At 37.3% G+C, this 22,975-nt stretch overlaps 3 protein-coding genes across 7 annotated transcripts; 1 reads left to right on the forward strand and 2 right to left on the reverse strand.

The window, feature by feature from the left end:
* The first annotated feature begins 12,444 nt into the window (after positions 1–12,444).
* On the forward strand, positions 12,445–14,420 carry chrm5b (cholinergic receptor, muscarinic 5b). Its single transcript, XM_052587034.1, has one exon. It carries the CDS (start codon positions 12,599–12,601, stop codon positions 14,120–14,122), a length of 1,524 nt encoding a protein of 507 aa, XP_052442994.1. The 5' UTR covers positions 12,445–12,598; the 3' UTR covers positions 14,123–14,420.
* A 699-nt stretch (positions 14,421–15,119) lies between these two features.
* LOC127984222 (ER membrane protein complex subunit 7) lies at positions 15,120–17,517 on the reverse strand. The gene is made up of 5 exons (XM_052586760.1): positions 17,158–17,517; positions 16,873–16,992; positions 16,649–16,787; positions 16,348–16,428; positions 15,120–16,238 (listed from the first exon to the last, which is right to left on the reverse strand). The coding sequence occupies exons 1-5, from the start codon at positions 17,382–17,384 to the stop codon at positions 16,092–16,094; spliced, it is 714 nt and encodes a 237-aa protein (XP_052442720.1). The 5' UTR covers positions 17,385–17,517; the 3' UTR covers positions 15,120–16,091.
* Positions 17,518–18,304: 787 nt separating this feature from the next.
* Positions 18,305–22,438, reverse strand: LOC127984223 (KATNB1-like protein 1). 5 transcript variants are annotated; one of them, XM_052586765.1, is made up of 10 exons: positions 22,271–22,438; positions 21,128–21,255; positions 20,519–20,556; positions 20,148–20,424; positions 19,843–19,958; positions 19,521–19,571; positions 19,334–19,423; positions 19,132–19,236; positions 18,949–19,042; positions 18,305–18,856 (listed from the first exon to the last, which is right to left on the reverse strand). In XM_052586765.1, exons 2-10 carry the CDS (start codon positions 21,242–21,244, stop codon positions 18,824–18,826), a joined length of 921 nt encoding a protein of 306 aa, XP_052442725.1. In that variant the 5' UTR covers positions 21,245–21,255; positions 22,271–22,438; the 3' UTR covers positions 18,305–18,823. The 5 variants fall into 5 exon arrangements, with proteins under 5 accessions (XP_052442725.1, XP_052442723.1, XP_052442721.1 ...); XM_052586763.1 differs by having other exon boundaries at positions 18,949–19,045; XM_052586761.1 differs by lacking the exon at positions 22,271–22,438 and adding an exon at positions 21,921–22,246 and having other exon boundaries at positions 18,949–19,045.
* Between the last annotated feature and the right edge of the window lie 537 nt (positions 22,439–22,975).

The raw sequence follows: 22,975 nt of genomic DNA on the forward strand, positions 1-22,975 counted from the left end.
AGTCTGCCACAAGAAACAGCAACATTAAAATCATGAATTCAAATGTCATTGTTTAAAAAAAAAAAAAAAACAATGACTGTAACAGTGCGTAAATCAGACCTTTCTGTAACGCTAACGTTAATAAGCTTAAACGAAAATAATGAAATAATTGTGTAGCGGAGTATTTTTTGTACACAGTGCCGCGAACTGTCAATCACCCCTGTACGCGTGCATCACTGTCCTCCTCAGCTGCAGCAACTTGCGCTCTCTCTTTTCATCAAGCTTTAAAACAAAAAGGGGACAAAAAGATAATATTGTCTTTGTGCATAGGCTATAGATTAATTAGATAAATGAATATCTAAATTTGTGCCTTGCCGTCTACGGTATTTTTTTAGAATTTAGAAAAAAGATGCTGCAGCCAATGAGCAGCCAGCGGGGACTGCAGGACGACTCAACCTCCGCAGACAGTTTTTAATGTTTATCAGACAATAAATACTCAACATTTTGCTTTAGTATAACTCACAACGAGTTTCACACACCTTCTCCGGCCACGTTGAGTTGTTGACACTTAACAGTGGGAAAAGCGACACATGCGCTATTCACTTGTATAACTTAAGGGTGAATGGGTAATGTAGTTTCTGCTCTCGGTGGGATGAATTAGGAAGCTTGCATTGTGAAGGGCGCTGTGAAAATCGGCAGTGCAGGTAAAAGATTAAAACCTCTATTAAAACAGATGTCCAAATGAGCGTACCGGTATGCTACAAGCACGTTCTGGGCGCACGGAGAGGTGGCGGTAAGCTCAAGAGCTATATTTGGAAGTGGCGGTACTGAGTACCGGTGCGTGCTGGCCCACTTAAAGCACTGGCAATGACTATACTTTGGAATTTTTTTGCAGTCCACTTAGAATTCAACATGGAAATCATTTTTGTTTTTTATTGGCATTGATTGTTTTGAAATTCAAATTGTACTTATATGCCTGTGTTTTTATTTCTGTAATAAATATGGCTTTCAAGCCAACAGTTAATTTGGAGGATATTGATGGTTTATTGCAGGTATGTTGTTTACATGAGAAAATCTGTGTTACAAGTTAAACAAAAATTTCAATAAACAATCATATTTTGAATTTAAATAGTTTCTTTGTCTTGAGTTTACATTAATTATTTACATTTTACATTTACATATCCAAAAAGTTTCAGTCTTTTAATTGCGATTAATCGCGATTAATCGCGATTAATTTAAAAAAATTGTGCGATTAATTAGTTAATTTTTTTTAATCGATTGACAGCACTAATATATATATATATATATATATATATATATATATATATAAACTTGCCATTAATACTTTTATTATAAATAAAATAAAGTATTTGCTTTTATTTTTTTTTTAAATAATCGTTTTGGATCATTCAAAGCCAAAATACATATTTTTCAGTTTGACATGCTATCGAGCGGACAGAGTCCTCGTCGTGGGAGGTAAATCATGCAGCGGCGGACTTTGTGTTTACATTAATGATGCGTGGTGCTGTAATGCTGTCTGCAAACATTGCTCATCCCTGGTGGAGCTTATGATTATGAAGTGCCAGCCATTCTATATGCCGAGGGAATATTCAGCCATACTGCTCATTGCTGTTTACTTTCCTTTCAGCTCCAACAGCAACAACAGGAACGATGTACTAAATGAACTGTACCGCACATCAGTGAGCAGCAGACAGTCCATCCTGATGCTTTTCTCATCATAGCTGGGGATTTCAACCATGCAGACTTCAAGAGTGTGTTCCCAAAAAAACAGCAACACATTAAATTTCCAAGACGAGGTAAAAACATTTTGGATTTTGTTTACACCACCCATAGAGGAGCTTACAAGGCCCTTCCCCTCCCCCATCTCAGTGCCTTTGACCACTGTCATGCTAATGCCTGCATACAGACCGCTCATTAAAGTTGCCAAACCAGTTCAGTGTGGCCGGAAGTGTCATCAGAGACTTTTCAAGACTGTTTTGACACCACTGACTGGAATATGTTTAAGGAGGCTGCCACATACAATAACACCACAGACCTCCAAGAGTACTCGGAGACTGTCACTGCCTACATCACCAAGTGTATTGATGTAACAGTCACAAAGACCATCACTGTCCAGGCCAACCAGAAGCCGTGGATGACAGGGGAGGTCTACAGACTCCTGAAGGCACAGAACCCTGCCTTCAAAGCTGGAGATGAGGTCGGCCTGAGGACAGCTAGGGCCAACCTATCCTGAGGCATCAGAGAGGCTAAGAGACGCTTGGAGCCTGTTTGCAGATGACACGACTGTGGTGGGTCTCTTTAGCAACACAGATGAGACAAACTACAGGAGCGAGGTGAGCCGCCAGGCCGGGTGGTGTAGTGACACAACAATCTCTCTCTGAATGTGAAGAAGACGAAGGAGATTGTTGTTGACTTCAGGAGAGCACACACTCAGCATGCTCCTCTGACCATCAATGGTATGTCTGTGGAGAGAGTGAGCAGCACCAAGTTCCTGGGTTTGCACATAACAGAGGTCCTTTCCTGGACTGACAACACCACAGCACTGGCCAATAAAGCACAGTAGCATCTCTACTTCCTCCACAAACTGAAAAGATCCAGAGCCCTGGCCCCCATCAAGTGCACCTTCTACAGAGGCACCATCGAGAGCATCCTGACCAGCTGCATCACAGTGTGGTATGGCGCCTGCAATGCGTCCTGTCGGAAGACTCTTCAACGCAAAGTGAGAGCAGCTGAGAACTTTCACCCGTAAAGCCCTCTGCATCGCAGGTGATCCCACCCAGCCTTCACACAACTGAAGGACAGCTTCATCCATTAGGCTGTCAGGAAGCTGAACTCGCTCCCATCCTTGCCCCCCTCTCCTCTATTTCCCCATTCTCTAATTAACTCTGAACCTCAGTAGTGTTATCTATACGCACCAAGGGTCTGAGAGTAATGCAATTTAAATTCTCTGTATGTATGTACTGTACATGTGGAAAAATTGACAATAAAGCAGACTTGACTTGATTTGGACTGCAATGAATTTCAAGACAGATCTAAGTGAGTGTACTAAATACATGGCATACAAAAAAAATCTTGAAATATTTCTCTTTCATCTCTTATTATAGACATCCCAATCTAGAATTCAAATTACAGTGGAATAAACTTAAATTACAGAGGCATTTCAATGACAACGCCCATTAAAAACATCCACTTCCAACCAAATACCAAAGGACTTCATGCCCCAAATATCAACACTGCCCCAAATAATGCATCTCTGGGCAAACATGAACTCGAAGGGACAATCAGGGGACCATTTCCTGGCAGCATCATAAAACAGGTTCATTGGGGACATAATATTAGACCATTCAGCCTATTTATAACTAAAAGCTATCAGTACACAATCATATATTAATGCAAAAATGTAACTTGAACCTTTAACCTGTAAATATGATTTGAAAAAAACTGCCACATTTCAGTGATGTGGCTAAAAGGGAACAATTGTCTCTCTACCACAGGAAATTCACAAGGAGTAAGCTATGGTGGATAGATTAAAAGATAGTGAAAGCCAATATGTAAATGATTAGAAACAAGTGGCCTCTGTTGCACTTCCCAGCATTCATGAAGGTGTCTAAAGGATACAAAATTGTTTCAAATAATGAGCCTCATGCAAATTGCACAGGTGTTATGGTAACAGCAGCAGAGAGAGAAGAGAGCAAGTCATTAACACAGTGGTTGTTACTGTTACACATTATTGCAGAGATGACATTCTGATGCTCTGTGTGGGTGAAAACACACCCCCGCAATCATAATTACTGTCCAATGCTTGATGCAAGGGACTATAGTCACAGTATGCGTGATCAAAAACACTGACACACAAGCACAGGTACTGAGCATTTAAGGGAAGAAATATCCAGTGTTCTTCCATAAACACCAGTTTGTGCTGAAAAAAATAAAATAAAAATAAAAACAGGATTTATTGGATCATACAAACAAAAATACTGAATTTTTGGTTGCGCTCCTCAAGTCCTTTTCCCTATTCTCAAACATCCCAGTATGCGTGCCTGTTGGCTTGAATTCTTGCACTTTGAAGGAGGAGGAATAACGGCAATTTCGTATCTGTGTGCAAGGCATTCAAATCTGCATCCATTTTTGTTAGCAATGCCCATTTTCCAATGATCCAATCAATTACCGAAGGATGAAATAAAGCCCCACCCTACATCTTTTTCCCATTTCAGACAAGTATAGGTCTCTGCAGGAAAGTAATGGGAGTTACCAGATCAAGGTGTTTTACACCATGATACCTGATTGGTTGATGTAATAGTGACGTTAGGTTTAGGGGCATCATTTAGATTGCATGTTTCAGAAACACCCAGCAGTTTGAAAACACCCACATGGTGATAAACGCCCACTTTTGCTCTGCAGAGAAGCTGTTTCACTCGGACATACGTCACAACAAGGAAAAAGGACTATCTCAACTTCTGTTTCATGCCATGAATCTCCAACAATAACTGGCAGTGCTAAATTTGCTATAAGTGCCTGATTTTCAGCATCCATATATTTATCACTGTTCATCATAATCGCGAAATAATTGACACATTGTTTACAGTATGTTACATGCCGTTTTAAATCATGGTGGTTGAGGGCGTTTTCGAATGCGTCTGGTCAACTAGTGTCTACTTACGTCACGTTTAGTACCAGTTGTGCTGGTAACACAGGTCTGTGTGAATTTTGCCAGGAGGAGGAATATATTACAGAAAGAGAAATTTTAACAAGGATACCACAGGAGATACTAAGCAAATACTTGGTCAAAAAGGAAATTATAGTTCTTTAATTGTATTCTTGAGGGAAACTGGGTTAATAGGTGAAGTAAATAATATTATTAGGGTGTTTACTTTTTTTTTTTTGTAGTTATTATTATTATTATTAAAGTTCTGTTAGTCACTCTGGTCTACACTCCACTATAATAGGAGGCAGTAATGCACCTTAACGTTGGATGCCACCCAACATAAAACAATAAGAAGTAGAAGAAGTAGTTGTGCTGGTAAGACCAGGGGGGGCAGGGTTTCATATTTCTTTAAGCACCCCTGGGTGCCGCCATTGGCTAGCGGACCCCCACCTGCTGTTAGCATTCCTTTGACTCCCATTCATTTTGGCGTCACTTTGACAGCGAATAACTTTACATCTGAGGCGTTTAAAGACTCCATTTGTCCATTAATTATTTATAAAGAAACAGGAAAATGTATAAAATGCTCCATTACCTTATATCTTATCTTATGGTCCCATAGAAGCAGTTTTTGTAAAAAAAAAAAATAGGCTAACGATTGCGTCTTAACCAGCCACTCTCTGTCGCACAGTAGAGAAATTACCATATGGACAGGAGGAGAAGCTCGGAGGCAATCTTTTACTGTTTATGAGGCAATCGTGGGCGATGTGGAGACATAAAGTCAAGGGAGATAAGTAATCAGAATACTTACCAAAATTTGCTCCTGTTCACGCTCGCCTTCTCTGGAAGATTTGGTGGGTGATTCAGATTTCTTTTTGCACAGTGATTAGAAGACTTACAGGTTGCTCACGTGACATCTACGTCATCAAGCTCAGTTTGAGTCTGTGCAGTACGCCCGACCCCCAGGAAGTGCGTGCCTCTAATTGACTTCACTTGTCTCCTTTGAATCCAATGGGGTCGCTGTGTCCATTTCTTTTACTGTCTATGGGTAAGACCCTGCTCTGCATTCCAGTACTAAAATCGCATGATTTACTATGAAAAGGTTCCTGCGGTGTGAAAGGCCCTACTGTGTTTACGATGATACTTGCAAAGATGGGTATTTTGGCACAAATAAGTGTGTGTATTTAACTGTTCTCTTTTGATGCTGATTGTTTTTCAATGGCTTAAAATCACTTGTCTTAAACTGCAATGCTAAAAACGCATACAAACAATACATTTTCATGACTACATAGCACAGCAATGTGTGAGTGTGTAACCGCGATAGATACAAAAAATCTTTACCAGTTGACAATTTTACCGGTTAATCGTGTCTACCAGTATATCACCCACCGTTACTACGAATCATAAGACAAGAATATTTAGCAAGTTACATTTCAATGGCTGAGTTTGTGCAAGATAAGACTCCTGCTTTCCAACAAAAGCTATAAAAAGAGAGACAATCTAGAGTGCTTTGGCCCAACAGGGTGTAGTCATTTTTGGAGGGTCCAGCTGGTGAAACTGACATTACCAGGGCCACAGGTGGAGACCCAAAGAACTGAAATAAAGGAGAAAATGTCAAGAGGGGGGCAGTTTCCTACAGGTGCAGTGTCATTGGTAATGAATTAGCATGTCTTTCCCTCTCTGCAGGGACACAGACATACTGGAGTGCAGTCAACAGCTAAACAAGGTCATGAAATTCAGGCAACATTTAGTCTGCTCTCACTGTCAAGTGTAACCCGAGTATGTGGCGTGTAGGGCTGAGTTGTGTCTGCTGGCCATCTGAGACCCAGAGGAGACATACTACGTTACGACAGACACACAGATGCAGGCAAACACAGCGGAGCTGTCACTCTATATCTATGCCCTTCGTTATTAGTCCTCCTCCAGGGTATGTGATATGGCTCATATCCTCCATTATGATCTCATTATAATCAATAAACTTGGAGGCCTGGAAATCCTGCCCTACATGGTAATATCTTATATAAGCCATTTCCTGTCAACCTGACTGGACGACATGAACAAGTGATACTGTGCTGCTTCTGAAAAAAGGAAATGTGTGAAAAGAAACAACCTTGGATTGGTCGATCTGTACTTAATCCCAGCTCAGACAACCCTTAACACAAACACATCTTGCAAGGGCACAACAAACAGATTAATGGTGCTAACGCTGTCATCACTCAATACAGACTTCATGTTTGATTAGTCATGATGTAACTAATTATACCCATGCAGCTGTGAGAGCAGAATTAGAGAGCTCAAACCACACTTCTATAGAGTCCAGTCATCCAGACATTTTATACGAAAATTAATTCAGGCCAACCCCTAAAAAAGTGATTTTTTAATAAAAATAAAAATAAAATGTAATAAGAATACAGTAAATACAGTAATATTGTGTAATTTGATTACAAGTTATAATAAAAATTGTATATATTTAATATATTTTAACATTTAATTTATTCCTGTGATGGCAAAGCTGAATTTTCAGCAGCATTATTCCAGTCTTCGGGGTCACATGATGCTTCAGAAATCATTCAAATATGCTTCTTTACTGCTCAAGAAATACTTCTCATTATTATCAATGTTGAAAACAAGTGTAAATCTACACACTGTACACTTTAATGTCACTTGTTAATCAATTTAATACATAAGTTTTAATTTCTTTCAAAAACTTTGAATGCTATTATGAATAAAAAATGTTAAAGCACCTAAATGCTGAAATATATCCTTTTTTTGTTAAAATACTTCTCCAAAATCACTTTAATACTGTTACTCCAGTCTGCCACAGCAGAGTTGACTATATATATATATATATATATTCATTTGGCTGACCAATGGCAGATTAAATATTGCTTTTTTGTTCATCAAACACTAAACCCAGTGGAACAGAAGATATTTGCTTCAAGTTGCAACGTTATCTTGAATACCAGACAATCGTTCTAAAAAACTAATGGTGGAATATATATATATATATATATATATATATATATATATATATATATATATATATATATATATATATATATATATATATATATATATATATAAATAAAGAACAATTAACTAGGAACCTTAATGGCTTGTGATATTTTACATGACCATTTTACTTTGATTTAAGCTAAAGTAGCTCCCACGGATATACCAAAATGTCATGAAATGACCCTCTCACGTCTGTATTTCCAGTTAACCCATCCTTTCCACCTACCTATTTGCTCGCAGGCATAATATTTGTGTCAAAAGAGAGTAATTATTGCCTCCATAATGTTTTAGTAAGCATAATACCGCCCCTTCACACACACAGACTGTCTACAATATAAGTATAAATGGTCTAACCTTCATCCCCTCACTTCTGCTTTGGCTCGGCCCCCCAGCTCTTCACCTCTTCCTCCTCCCATTCTTGGCGTCTGCCTGTTGTTCACTGCCCCAAATCATGACGATCATCCCAGCCCAGTGGGAATGACCTCCTCCCAGCCATTCACATCTGTGTCTGTCAGTGCATCCACAGGCAGCAGCACATATTCATCCAGAGAAACAGCAGCAGCAGCATTTCCCCATCATCCTCCACCACCGAGAGAAAAGCAGGTGCTTACCCATGAATGTTATGGACTTTAGTGTGGCTGTCACAATTGGAGCTTTTTTACTTTGATTCTTCCTTAAGAAAACCATCCAAAAACAATGGAGAACATGTTACTACTACTTTGAGGATTATATAATTTAAGATCAGGCTCGTGACTGGATGTAGAAGAAGCATCTAGACACATATCCTGAGAGTCTACAAGAGAGGACAAGGTTTGGGAGGAGTGAAAGTCTGACCAGGACAGATCTGTAGAGTTCAAGGCTGGGCGATGAAAACAGTGAGTACTGAAGACATACATCTTATATGACTGATAAAAAGACAAGGTAGTAATTTCTAGTGTCTGTCTGAATATTAGGTCAACATTATTAAAGAAAGACAACATATATCACTGACTGACATTTTAAAGAATTCATTGTGTTTCATTTTTAATTTTTGAAAAAATTCTGGCATTTTCATTTTTGGGTGATAAATAAGTACATACATACATGAATGCAATAGCTTTCATAAACAAATCATTACCAATAATTTTGCATCTGTTTATAGGTTAATGTTTTTATGTTTAGTTTTTTTTTCATTTACTAATAATTAAACACTTGGGTTGTATAAATCAATATTAGTTAATGTAATGTGACTGACAAAGGCAGTAAAAATGTCCATGGTACAATGGATTAATGATTAAAAAAAATTAACCTTTGTGTTAAATATTAAATATAAATATATTAATTATAAATATTAGATCATAAACATTTTATCTGCATGCATTCTCATTTTTTATTATCTGTACATACAATTTTCTGCATTATGTTTAAAATACACTCTTTACCGAAACCAGAAATCAATGCAAAGCTAATATGGCTGTGCTTACAGCCTGTTTAAATATTAAACCTCCTTAAATGGGAAATTGTGCCGCCTTCTGAGGGAGCTCCACCTCATTTTCATCTAAAGGAGATCATTATTACCTTATATTACAATATATCAACTACTACACTCGTCCTCATAGTGTGTCTTCAAACCAATGTGAGTTTCTGCTTCAACGGGACCATAACGTAAGATCCCAATTGAAAGATGTTATTGAGAGTTTCTGACAGATTATTCTGCAAACAGATATGAGATTAGTCTAAATGAAATTACCCATTTGTGTGAAAGTAATATGATTTTAAGTTATCTGAAAGATGTAGTTTTCTCAACAGTGACAGCTTAAGAGATAGGGCTGCTGGAGACCATAATTTGACATGCACAATAACAGATCAGAGCTAGTCAACAGATAACAGAAATCTTGCTGCTGTATGCAAATTCATACCTTATGAAATACGGTCTCAGCTCTCTACACCAGTCTTACTGTATGTGGCAAAGAATGCTAAACCACCAGATGAATCGCATAAGGATTTCCTTACACAAACACACTGATTAAACTAAAAACTACCCTGTGCAAACACCTGCTATGATGAAGAAGGAAACTCATCTGCTAATGAATCGGTTTCTCTTGTCATTTGCATAAAGCAATAAGGAGGTGTAACTGCAAGTTACACGAGAGCTATGGAAATGAAAATGTCAAAGTGGGAACAAACTAATTAAAAACATTTTTAAAAGAATGATAAAAAATTGCGTCAGCATGTAGTTTGAAGCCTGTAGGAATTTGAGGGTGACTAAATGATGACAATTTTCATTTTTAGGCACACAAACCCTTGTGAATGCAGATTAAGTTATGATTGAGGTCTTTTGTGAGAAACCTCAAGGTCAAGGGAAGGATGTTCCTCCACTTTATTCCACTCCCTGGTGAAAGCTGAATTACACTCATTTTGTACCTAATCAGTCCATTACCACCACAACACTAATCAGAGCCTGCTGGCAGAATCATAATGCAATAAAGGACAGTATGTTGAGTACCGCAGGGGAGGTTGGGCAACTCTGAAAGACTGAACAAACCGGAACAGCCTTCTTTCTATTTATAACTTAGCTGAAGCCATTATATAGCAATATTTGACCATGAGGTGTGACCATATTTACCATATATATGTTGCAAAGTCAAACAGAACATTTAAAGATATTTTTTCATGGTTAAAAATATGAAAGACAAAGCAGTTAAGCTAAAGCACTGAATAATTTTTAAGTCCTATAATAAGCACCAACCTTCTTTTGTTGTTGTCATATGACAAAATGTCCATAGTGGTGCTGCACAATCACATCATTTTGGTGGACAAGCTGTCTTACACAATTCCTGAAGTCATGGATACAATTCTTGCTCTGGAGAACAGATCCGATTTCCACCCACATTCACAGGGATCAGCGAGTTTGAACCTCTGATGACTAATCGCAAATGTACAGGGAAAAAAAGTGGAGCGCAACAAAACAGATTAAGTGCTCTAATTTTGTGTGGAGTACAACTTTAATGGTTTGGACACAACCAACAGAAACAGATTGTTACAAATGACATTTCTGCTATGTTTGTTTGCACAGAGATGCATGAGAGATATATAAAGTCTTTCTCTTGCAATACCACAAGAGGCAGAGCAGTCCTACAGTACTTGGCTGTCTTAAAATTAGATGACACAAATATATCTCATGAATATCAATGTGGCTTTTGAGGAAGCAGATTAGGGAAATGAGAGGCAAATTGAGCAAAGTAAATTCCCTCAAGAGAACGGCGTAATGGAAACTTATTCTGCACTTACACTGGATTTAGGCTCGTTAAACTTGAGGAACAAATGCTTCTGTGATGGTTCATTTTTGAACAATTAGACAGTTGTGTTAATGACCTTCCCTTAAACAAAATGTAAACTCTCTGCATCAACATGAAATAATAACTTGTAGCTATTCTTTTGTCTATGGGCATTTCCTAACTATGCATTGCATGAATTTCCATGGTTATTAAAAAAAGAACTAAACTCAAATTTTGAAATATTTTAACTTGCTTACACTATTACTCAAATGTTTGGAGGTGATACGATTTTTTAAAATTGTATTAAAATAATTATTTTATGCTCACCAAGGCTGCACTGATTTGTTCAAAATACAGTGGATACTGCAATACTGTGAAAAATAAGTTCTTGGTAACTGTTTTCTATTCAAATAAATTGTAAAATGTAATTTAATGCTGTGATGGCAAAGCTGCATTTTCAGCAGCCATTACTGCAGTCTTCAGTGTCAAATAATAATTAATATATATAAATTAACCTTTGTATGGTAATCGGGTCTGTGGGACCCATTTCACTTTTGTCAAAAGAAAAAAAATATGATTACGATTAATATTCTTTTTCAAACTCAGATTCATTGACCTTGGCTAATTTTCTGTGAAGAACATTTATCAGAGCAAATTTTCAATGACCACACACTGTACACCCCCCCTACACATTTATATTACATACAGGATGTCTGGGCCCACTAAGGTGACCCGGCTCTAATAAAAGTGTGGAAATTTTAGGTCCTGTGTACCTTCACTCTGTCCTCCTATCGGGGCCTGTATGGTATTAGTATGTGTTTAGTGTGTGTGTGTGTGTGTGTGTGAGAGAGAGAGTCTATGAGATTGTGAGTTTGAGTTTTGCGTTTCTGCCACTGACCTACAATCATTATATAAAGATCAATGGTTTCTGCCCCCTGCCATTCCCGAACAAGGTTGTAACACTTTAGTTAATAAATGTGATCTAACAAAGGTAAAGTGAAAATATGAACCATATATGCCGGTTTATATTGCTTGTAATTTGGATGATGTAAACATCTGTTTAATTTTGTTGAATTAAAAACCCAAAATATGAAAAAAAAATTATACTGACTTTAAACTTCTCATTCAGGCAGCTTGAAATCAACCTTCAACCTTCAAAAACTAAAAGTTGACATATTAAGAGTATATATATATATATATATATATATATATATATATATATATATATATATATATATATATATGCAAACCTCTTCTTAAAACTTTTAGAAATTTGATAAGAATAAAACTGGAAGATTTAGTTTATGAAAGTGCTACTGAAAATTTGATTTCTGATCTTAAAATTAATCAAATTAGCACTTAAATGTGTAATTTGGATGTTTTCTTGTTATGGAAACAATACAATAGTTCTGAATTGACCAGTGTATGAAAAACAATGGATTTGCCTTTAGTGTTTTGCCTTTATTGTAGCAGGCTATTGTTACCCCATAAAATATTTGACCAGAATGAAAATCATTAGTTTTAAGGCATCACACACAAAACATGATTTTTTTTCTCTGCTCAAATGTTCCTGTTTTTGAAGTATTCATTCTCTTTATTGTGTTTTCAGACTATCCATTGCCAAGAAAACATGAAGAATACCGTGAAAATGTCATCAGTTTTCTAACCGATCAACGGTAACAGAATGAACATGGATATTCAAAATGTAACCGCAAGTGGAAATGGCTTTGCTATCCTGCCTACTTCATACAGTCTTTTGGAAGTCATAATCATTGCAACAGTATCAGCAGTCGTGAGTCTCATCACAATAGTGGGGAATGTACTGGTGATGCTCTCTTTCAAGGTCAACAGCCAACTTAAGACTGTTAATAATTACTACTTACTCAGTTTAGCTTTTGCGGACCTTATTATCGGCGTGTTCTCAATGAACCTGTACACATCCTACATTCTTATGGGATACTGGTCTTTAGGAAATATAGCATGTGATCTGTGGTTGGCACTTGACTATGTTGCAAGTAACGCATCTGTGATGAACTTGCTGGTCATCAGCTTTGACAGATATTTTTCTATTACAAGACCACTTACCTACAGGGCTAAACGGACCCCGAAACGTGCAGGCATCATGATTGGCTTAGCATGGTTGATATCGTTTATATTATGGGCTCCACCCATTCTGTGCTGGCAGTACTTTGTTGGAGAGAGAAAGGTTTCTCCTGACCAATGCCAGATCCAGTTTTTCTCAGAACCCATAATCACATTTGGTACAGCCATAGCGGCCTTTTATGTACCGGTATCCATCATGACAATCTTATATTGTAAAATCTACAAAGAAACAGAAAAACGTACTAAGAACTTAGCAGAACTCCAAGGATATCCATCGCTGGACAGCTATGAAGACCCTAAAGTACGAAAGCCAATACTAAGATGCTTTAGCTTTAAAAGCAAGAGGGACGGGACTCAAGCATCATGGTCCTCATCCAACCAGAGTTACGTAACTAAGACAACGTTGCAGTCTGAAGAGTTGTGGACAAAATCAGAGCAGGTCACCACCCTGAACAGTTACACATCATCAGAGGATGACGAGCGGTCAGTCTCTGAATCAACCCCACGTGAATCATTCAAGAACCAAGAATCGACAGTCAATAAAAATGGACAGCTGGTCTGTTATGAAGACAGAAAATACCTACGTGATCTTGAAAAATGCTCTCAGACAAACAATAAAAAATGTATGTCATACAAGTTCAAGCCAATCCTTAGCGACATCACTGCATTGCAAGGTAGTACCGAAGCCAATCGCACAAACACAGATCATTGTCAGTCCTCACACCCACAGGCTTCTTCATCCACATCCTCTTCTACCAAACCAGAAGATCCAAACTTGAAGATCCAGATGACCAAGCGGAAACGGATGGTCCTTATCAAGGAGAAAAAGGCTGCTCAGACTCTCAGTGCCATTCTTCTGGCATTCCTCCTGACCTGGACCCCATACAACATCATGGTGCTCATCTCCACCTTCTGTTCTGAATGCATTCCAGTGTCCCTCTGGCATCTGGGCTACTGGCTCTGCTATGTCAACAGTACCGTCAACCCCATGTGTTATGCCCTATGCAACAAAACTTTCCAGAAGACCTTTAGGATGTTAGTACTCTGCAAGTGGAAGAAGAACAGAGGAGAGGAGAAACTGTATTGGTGTGGACGAAACCATTAATTAACAGTAGAGATCGCAGACTGTAGAGCATGATGAATGTTCAAAAACAAGTGTTATATTAAATGGGCATTAAAATTACCGGTTTATTGAGCTTATGATGTGCATACAGTGCCACAGACCATATTCCTTGCCATGTTCTTGGCAATATTTTTGTGTACATGTTGTTTATATTGCCGAGTTGATTTGAAAGTATTTAATTTAGATTCTGTTTTCAAACTTTAAAGATCACTTAACATGTTTACACAATAGTGTATTGTTATATTGTCAAATGCCTTAAGGCTAGGGATGATGAGGACATTAAATAAAGATAAGTATTGTGAAAATATAAATACCTAACACACATAGACACACATAATATTACTTAATTAACATTATGTGATACATTTTTTTATATATATATTGTAAGCCTTGTTCATGTCAGTGACACTGCATGCAGAGAAACATTTATTGAAATATCTGGTGTGTAGCAATGTTGTTGTATTACGTTTGCAGAATTGGACAGTATTACAGTATCACTGTAGAGAAACACACAAAAAAGATTGTAGCTTCCCTCTGGATGTTAAATTAATTTACGGCAGAGATTCAATCACATTTTACAGTTCTAAAAAAAAAACTCTCATAATTGTTGTGAAATAGATCTGAGCTTACTTCAACATTAACACATCATAAAAACTAATTTCTAAATGTTGCCGGACTGTTTTACATTCATATTGTTTAATAAGTCTCTGCTCCTTCTCTTGTGATGACATGCCATTTAATTTGATGTGAAATAAATGTTTTAAAATGAAATTAACCCCACTAATTGAAACATCAATCTGGATTTAGCAGAGGTTCCATCTTTTATTGTCTTCAGTCAAACTAAAGATTTAAAGCCACCCACTGGAATACTAGCATCTGTTTACCAGTTACTTATGAAATGTGCTTTTAAACGTTGATGGCCATACATTTTACCATGCAAGCATCATGCTGAGAACAGTAGACAAGTAATTGAGACGGATATTTTCCACCAGTTTATTTCCATTCAGTTTAAATATTATACTTCATAGCTTAAATCTTATGCATTTCTCATCTTCATTCACAGTCTTGTACAAACCCAACAAGATATAGTAAATGTTCTAACCTAAAAGCTTTATTTCAAGTAGTTATTAAACAAAATTGGGGTCAACATCACCTCCTTGGACTGGTCTGGAAATACACATGGAATCACAGCAAAGATGGACCCTCATATATATTTTGCATCTATCTTCACCCTTAAACTTGTGTGTTTCGGAAATATCCTAAAATGCGTGAAACAAACGGAGCAAAACAACTACATACAGTAAGTACTAACTTCTACATCTGAATTTGGGTTGTTATTCAGCCTTAATGCAGCTATTGCATCAACCTAAAGAACTAAACAGCCAAATCAACAACATGCTAAATTTTACTTTTGAAGATTTAATTCTCACTTTTATTCAAGTCCTAACTGAGGTGAAACTGCATTGACTTCAATTCTGTGAAGGAATCATATCTGTGTGATCTTTAGCGCAGCAGCAGTAAAAGCATAGACTATTATCATGTTAATTGCATTACACAGTATGGAAATGTTATAGCAAAACTGAATATCTCTGCAATCGTCTCCTCTTGGAAGAGAAATCTTGACCAAACTTTCTCACTCATTCTACTTTTAAAGTTAAAACATCCTAATTGTGCTCTAAAACAAAAAAGACATTCATGCCTTGCTTGATCTGTATTGGTTTTATCCATTAATACATTTTATATATAGTTTTCAGAGTATCATCACAATGACTAAAATTATCTGATTATTAACAATGCATCCAAAGAAGACAATTAAGCATGGAAAAGTAGTACAGTGCAAACCCAGTCTTGCTTTGTCAAGCATTTCAGTTGAAAAAGAAACTGTTCATATATATATAAAAGAGGAAACCCAGTAAAACAGTGTTAAAGAAAATCGACAAAATTCACGGCACTACCTCCTCTTCGGAGCAATACTTCTGGTGCCTTTGTTGCCTCCGCTAGACTTACTGGAGCCCTTGGAGAACAATTTAGTCATGAATTCAGAAACATCTGGCAATTCTGGGTTAGGGTTCAACATGTTCATAGATTGCTCCATTTCCTGAAGGAAAAAACAGACATTAAATTGTATAAATAAAGCATTATACAGTGGATGAGACCGTCTGTTCAGGATGTAATACTTATAGATACGACTTCTTTTTTTGCATTACCTTTCTCATCTCAGGATCATTCGTATTTACCACCTTTGGGAGCAGGACGATGATCAATAAGGGAAGAACCATCATCATGACCTACGGACGACAAAATAAGTCACAACAGCTATAAGAAACCTTCGACAACACTTATTTCATAGCTAAATCATTATTATAAACGGCTCTGAAAATGTGCCTTAATACTTTAGCTAATCCAAACTAGAGGACATTAAAAAATCTAGTTACAGAATAACTTATTAATTTACAGTGAATGAAGTCCATCCACATACATTTTAAAGAAACAATTATATGATCATACCATTGGGTTCATCAGAAAATCAGTCCAGCCCCAGGTTTCTCGCTTCATGAAGTACGTGTGTGGACCACTGGATCTGATCTGAAGAGGGTACGGCTGTCTGATAACTTCAGAGGTTTTGATGTAATTCACCAAGCGTGCCCTATGGTTCAATAACATTCAGATATTAACTTAGTGCTCTTGAAATCACATATTAGAAGAAGGTAAGATGTGGGAATGTTAACTACCTCATTTTCCCTTTGGAGGTAATATCCACACGAACAGGATCAAATCTGAAAGATGGTGATACGATTTCAACCACATATGAGCCAGAAGGCACATCGTTGACAGCAAAGCTCCCATCAGTCCTGTAAGGGAAATTTATGTGGTTAATTGTGTAATCTTGGCAAAACGTTTAATGGCTTGTTATGAACGTTGTTATACAAGAGAAAGCTTCAGTAAATCGAGGACTGACATACACAATTGAATATTTACATCGCTTTTTGACGTTAGCATTGCTGGTGATAACTCACTTGAGAAAACCAACATATTCCTCTCCTTCCACCAGGATTCGGGCTGTGGAGATCCAGTCTTGTGTTTTGACTCCGGGAACAATCGCTCGTCCTTCGATTCTGAAGCGGTCTCCGTTTGACTGAGAACCTGCTACAGGCCCCGGCTCTGCGTCGGAAAAACAACATGACAACGCAAACAGAGCCTGCAGCGCCACATACACATCTAAAAGACGTTTCATTTGTTGCATCGCGTTTAGGCACACGATATATATAACGTTTAAAATGAACAATATTTCACTCCGCGTCGAACCGGGCCACGGGAATAGGACTGAAGGAAGTGAACGGTAAACGGAACTCAGTTCGCAAAGACCGGAAGAACATGTTACACCACGTGAATATCTTTGAGGCGGGACTATTTCTATGGGCGGGGGTTTCGAATGGGAGTCTGACTATACTTTGTGAATCGGTTCTTTGAAATATATCGTGTTGAATGAATGGTTTAAATTAAAATATCCTTTACATCAGTGTGGTGCAATAAATAATATATATGTAAAGGAATGAATTTGAGTATATATGCGGCTCCGAAGTGAAATCATACACAAATTCGTTTGAAAAAAATCAATTGGCACATATTGCGCTTTATTGCGTTGCTTTTATTTTGTATTTTCTCGTCTCCCGGTTCAGTTTGTTGCACTAATGACTAGCTGATACTATTAAAATCTTAATCTTAATATAATGTTAAACCTGATTTAGTGTGTACATTGATATATAAATACATAAACTCATTACTAATTGAGAAAAAAATCCAGTATATTTGTTGTACTACGTCCCCACCGTTCAGTGCTGTTTCACTAACATACGTTACATATGTCAACCTACAGGCTATGGGGTCAACTCAAAAATCCGTTCTCAGCTTAATGAGTCAAGCGAGTCGACTTGGAACGGTTCTGTCAGACTTGAAAACGAATCGTTCAGACTGGTTTTGTGGATTATGGTTGCATGTCTACTGGACATTGCATTGAAACCTTTTCTGTTGTTTATTAGTCTTAATCATTCAGCAACTTTTCGGACGTCATATCACTTATGACTGGGGTTATCGTTATGGTATTTTTTAAATCTTATTCAACATGTGAATAAAACGTAAATAATCATTTAAACTTCAAAAAACTTTGTTTGTTTATGTAGGTTTATTTGAAAGCGGATTAAAAGAAAAATCACTATGTACACATTACACTCAAATATCCATTCATGATCAGGCAATGGACAACAACACACTAATAACTTAAAACTCCTGCAATTCAAGTGCATGACTGAAAAAAAAAAAACACATCTGATAAAGATACACTTACACAATCACATCCACTTAAGCAGATATCACACCACAGCACTACAAGTGCAACAGTTAAAACTTCTGCTTGGCACTTCAGTGAGTTGCCTGATTCCAGTCTCATGGAGTTGATTATGTGCCCCTAAGCAAGTCCACTTCAATGTGAAGCAGTCATTCAGTGCCTGCTGGAAGAGTTCCTCCTCCAGTGCTGATTTCGGAGTGTCTGAATTGTTCAGTTCATCTATCCCCAATTCACCATAGCCTACCGAGCTTCAGATTCACCAGCTCCAAGCCAATCAAAAGCTTAAAATGCACCAAGGGTTTGTAGTGGTTATCTCCATAGTGTGCTATAACGATACATCAGCGCAGTTGTGAAACGTATGATTCTATAATCTGCAGAAGAGAGGAAGATAAAAGAAAATAAGGTAAGACTGATTTTTGTGAACAATTGCAATTCTTCACTTGACTAGGAAAAAATAAAACACCTTCGCTGTTTCTCCTACAGTTCCTGGAACTGAGCTTAAGTGTCTCTTCCCCTCCCACAGTTCAAGAAGCGTGGTCTTCATTACCTGGACATTCCTGCTGGATGCAAACATATTCAATTCCAGCTAACATTTATAATATGTTCTGTCATTTAATTTCTGTGTATTCATATAAAAATGAAGCACCTGTCATTTGAAAAGCCATCGTGCATGCTTTTGTTGTTTGCGGAGAGCTCAGACCACCATTTTTTAATGATAGTTTGAACCCAGTGTAAAGCTACGATGAGGTGTCTGGAAAAGAACAACCATTTAAAAGATTAAATTAAACTTGAGCAAAATGTATAAATGACAATAAACAATGATAACAAATACAGGACTAAATACTTACTCTTCATATTGAGTGTTAAGAACCATTTTCACTTGTGGTAAAAGGTCAACACAACAGCCTATTGAAATACATGGCTGTTCTTCCTGAAGACTATAGAAGGAGAAACTGGTATGAAACATATCCATCAAATCTACAATGTGACAACAATGACAAACTCAGAATTTTAAACAGATCTTAAAAGGGATACCTTTTAGTGAGTATAGGCAGACAGTCAACAAGCACACCTGTGTCTTGTATTCTGTGGGAAAAGTTGGTTAACATCGTATTCATAAAATGTAGAATTGAAAGCATCAATTATGCCAAAAAATGTCATTTGAATTATTCAACAAGCTGTAAACACAAATCTATTTATACTTGCAATATTTACATTACTGTTCCAAAACCGAATCTAAGATTTAATGTTTTTGAAAGAAGTCTCCTATGCTCATCCATTAGATCATTTATTTGATCAAAATACCACAAAAACAGTAATATTGTGAAATATTAATGTCAGACTTCAAAATGCTAACCTGTTCAAGTATGCTACTAGTTCACTTGCGTTTTTCCGCCAAAGAGTCAATGCAACATTCAGTCTCAGATTTCTTCCAAAGAGCACATGAGTCATTGCATCGTGGTCCTTTGATAACTGAAATTCAACAAATGATTAGGTTAGTGCAAATATTATAATATGATGATATATCACTATTTTGCCATGATTGATTCTGTAGAAATTTTCACATGTGGACAACCATGAATAAGAATAAAAACAGGAAAGCTTAAGCTCAGAATGACAAGAACATAGTCAACCCAAGCACATGCGTGCGGCATATCTCACCTCAGTGAAATAATCACTGTATTTGGAGCCAGCTCCTGCCATTTTTGAGGAGTCTGTAGAATTCACAGGGAACCCACAGTTGTCACTGTAAAGAATAGCCTGCACGTCATCAGCACAGGTCAGTTCATTTTCTTTGTTTGCCATGTCAGACGTCCTGCTTGCGGTGGGCGATCTCCGACATGCTCTTGATCCCACCCCAGAGTGACGCGTTTTCTTCTTGCTAACCACCGCTCGCTTCGCTTTGCTGTATTTGTGCACACAATGGCCCACTGGAAATCTGTGGGATGGAGAATTATGCACACCCAGCTTGTCAAAACAAGGAATAATATGAAAGGTCAATAAGTTTGCATCACCATGGACCAAAAACATACCTCTCTTGGTCGGTTTCTTCCTTAAATGAATAATCCACCTGAAAAGAAACAACAGTTAAAAGCTAGCATTTTAAATTGGTCAGATTTTAAAACACTAGACATCATACACTTGCCCATTTTGAAAATGATAACAGAAAAACTGTTCATCATACACTACATGCCTGAGGATCATCACACACCGATACATCCATCATATACTATGTGGTTTTGCTGTTGACACGTCCAAACTGCAAAAGTGGGGAAAATATTGTGTAGTGCATTCCAGAATTAAAGGGGTTATGTGATGCATTCAAGTTTTCTTTTTCCTTGGGAGCGTTACAAGCTTTTTGTCCACATAAAAGATACAGAAAGTTGCAAAGACTAAAATCTTTGTAAAAAATTGATGCGTTTCAGAAAGGTGAGGCAGAGAGGAACAATAATAAATGTACGTTATGTGGAAAACCTTAAACCGTGTAAACAGATTGCATTACACCAAATACCCAATTTTTAGCATCATCACATGACCTCTTTAAAACATTTAATATTGTATTTGTAAACTGAAAATTATCCGCTATTGATCCCACCCAGCACAAACCTTACAAATATTTTTCTAAGGCGATTTTTCCTCACCTCCCTCATGTTCTTCTCATCTCCAGAACAAACCATTTGTTTGGGAAGATGGTGGGACTGGGCCTGCTTGAGCCTGTGGACTTCTGCATTACTTCCAACATGACTTCCAGTGGCCATAATAAGGCACTCTAAAATACAATGACAAAAAACACATTAGCCGGCACAGGATATATGATGTTTTAAAGCAAATAGCTGTGGTTTGTTTGTTCAAAGCCTCCATTGTGTAGCTTCTCCTTTAGAGATAAGAATCATATAATCAAATTCGTACTAAAACGAGTCAAATTGATCTTCGTGGAATATTTAAATGTAAAGCTTTTGCTATTGTTAGAAAGTCTGGCACAGTATCAGATTATATAATATTATGCTATCCAGAACGTTCAGTGAACGGTAGTTTTGGTTCTAGAATAACCAAATAACCACTAAAGAACGTTATAGGTTTTCTCCGGGTTCCAAAAAAGGTAACTGGGTTCCATAAAATAACCAAACGGAGACCATATGCTAACGTTAAGAGAAAGTTCTGGGTTTGCTAGAATAAAATCGGTTCCTAAGGGCTGTTTCAAAACCTATCTAGACAATACTTTATCATATATGCTATGTACAAGTCATGGCATCCATATGTCAGTGTAAAGAATATCACATAAGTCATTACCAAATACACAAGACATGCTTCGTAATTTTTCAGACGGACGTCTTACCACGTAGCACGTTACGCTGAGTCAGAGGAAGAGAATGAATCTATGAATCGTTTGAATCAAACCAAACGAATACATTTTAGATTAACAATCTAACTTGCCTGGTAAACATCTAACGTTAGACATCTGTCAGACGGAGCTCGAGGCCTCCAATGATGTGACGCTGCTGTTTAGGTTTAGGATCTGTTAGCCCTGGCGAGCTAATTAAGTCTACTACACTTAAACAGACAGTCAATAATCTTTGACTAAATTGCAAAAGACAAGACTAGAGATGAGTCCACACTCACAATGGTCTGTGCATATCAATGTAAGTGATGAAAACACACCACGTAGCTAGCTGCTAAACAAACAAGTCAAGCTAATCACCAGCTAGCAAACAAGGACTTAGCACGTAGAAAAATCGATAACTTGTACAACGATGTCAAACCTCGCGTATTTCGCAAGCACCCACCATAACGTTGTGTAAAGTTGTCTATGCATCCTAAAGCACGTTATATATCCGAGAGCGCTTCCATGCACCACCAGGAAGAAACGGTAATTTGAGTAGATTTCAGTGGAAAGGAAGGACCATTCAAATAAATACAAACTTGAAACGCTGGGATGGGTGAAGCACCAGAGGATTGAGGGTTTAGCGACATCTGATGGAGCATTAATGGAACTGCTCGGCTTTGGGAAAAAAAACATTTCACTAATTTTTAAATGAAACATCAGCTAAAATTGCATTCTCTTAGAAATTTCTCAACCAATGTCACGGGGAGCATCCTGGAATGCTTTTTTCTATATAATATTTTTCTATACAGTTATAGAAATTTCTGGAATGAAACAATATTAAAAGAAATGTATATAATTAATTTAAATGTATATATATGACAATATATTGGTTAAAATGCTTTGAAGTCAACCTGCAACCCCTCTGGAGGTTTGCTAAGGCCCCTAGTGGGCCCTGGCCCTCTGGTTGACAACCTCTGTTTTATATTAATTAAAAGAAAAGCATAAGTCTTTAGATAAAAAAAGGTCTTTAAGATAATCAAAAACATACATTAACTAGGTTTCACTGTGAATTTTAAGTACGGGCCTAAAATAAGAATATCACAAATAAGGGGCCTTAATAAGAAGAAGAATTTCACTGTAATGTAATAGTGCTTTAATTTTCAGT

The sequence above is a fragment of the Carassius gibelio genome, chromosome B20, assembly GCF_023724105.1.
Source record: "Carassius gibelio isolate Cgi1373 ecotype wild population from Czech Republic chromosome B20, carGib1.2-hapl.c, whole genome shotgun sequence".
Classification (NCBI taxonomy): Eukaryota; Metazoa; Chordata; class Actinopteri; order Cypriniformes; family Cyprinidae; genus Carassius; species Carassius gibelio.

Coding starts and splice junctions, on each gene's coding strand:
- LOC127984223 (XM_052586761.1), bottom strand. CDS start 21,945: ATGTCTAACGTTAGATGTTTACCAG. Junction 19,572..19,842: donor CTAGTAGCATACTTGAACAG/GTTAGCATTTTG, acceptor CTTTTCCCACAG/AATACAAGACACAGGTGTGC. Junction 19,424..19,520: donor CTGCCTATACTCACTAAAAG/GTATCCCTTTTA, acceptor CTCCTTCTATAG/TCTTCAGGAAGAACAGCCAT.
- LOC127984222 (XM_052586760.1), bottom strand. CDS start 17,384: ATGCAACAAATGAAACGTCTTTTAGATGTGTATGTGGCGCTGCAGGCT. Junction 16,788..16,872: donor ACCTCCAAAGGGAAAATGAG/GTAGTTAACATT, acceptor ATTGAACCATAG/GGCACGCTTGGTGAATTACA. Junction 16,239..16,347: donor ATGATCCTGAGATGAGAAAG/GTAATGCAAAAA, acceptor TTTTTCCTTCAG/GAAATGGAGCAATCTATGAA.
- chrm5b (XM_052587034.1), top strand. CDS start 12,599: ATGAACATGGATATTCAAAATGTAACCGCAAGTGGAAATGGCTTTGCT.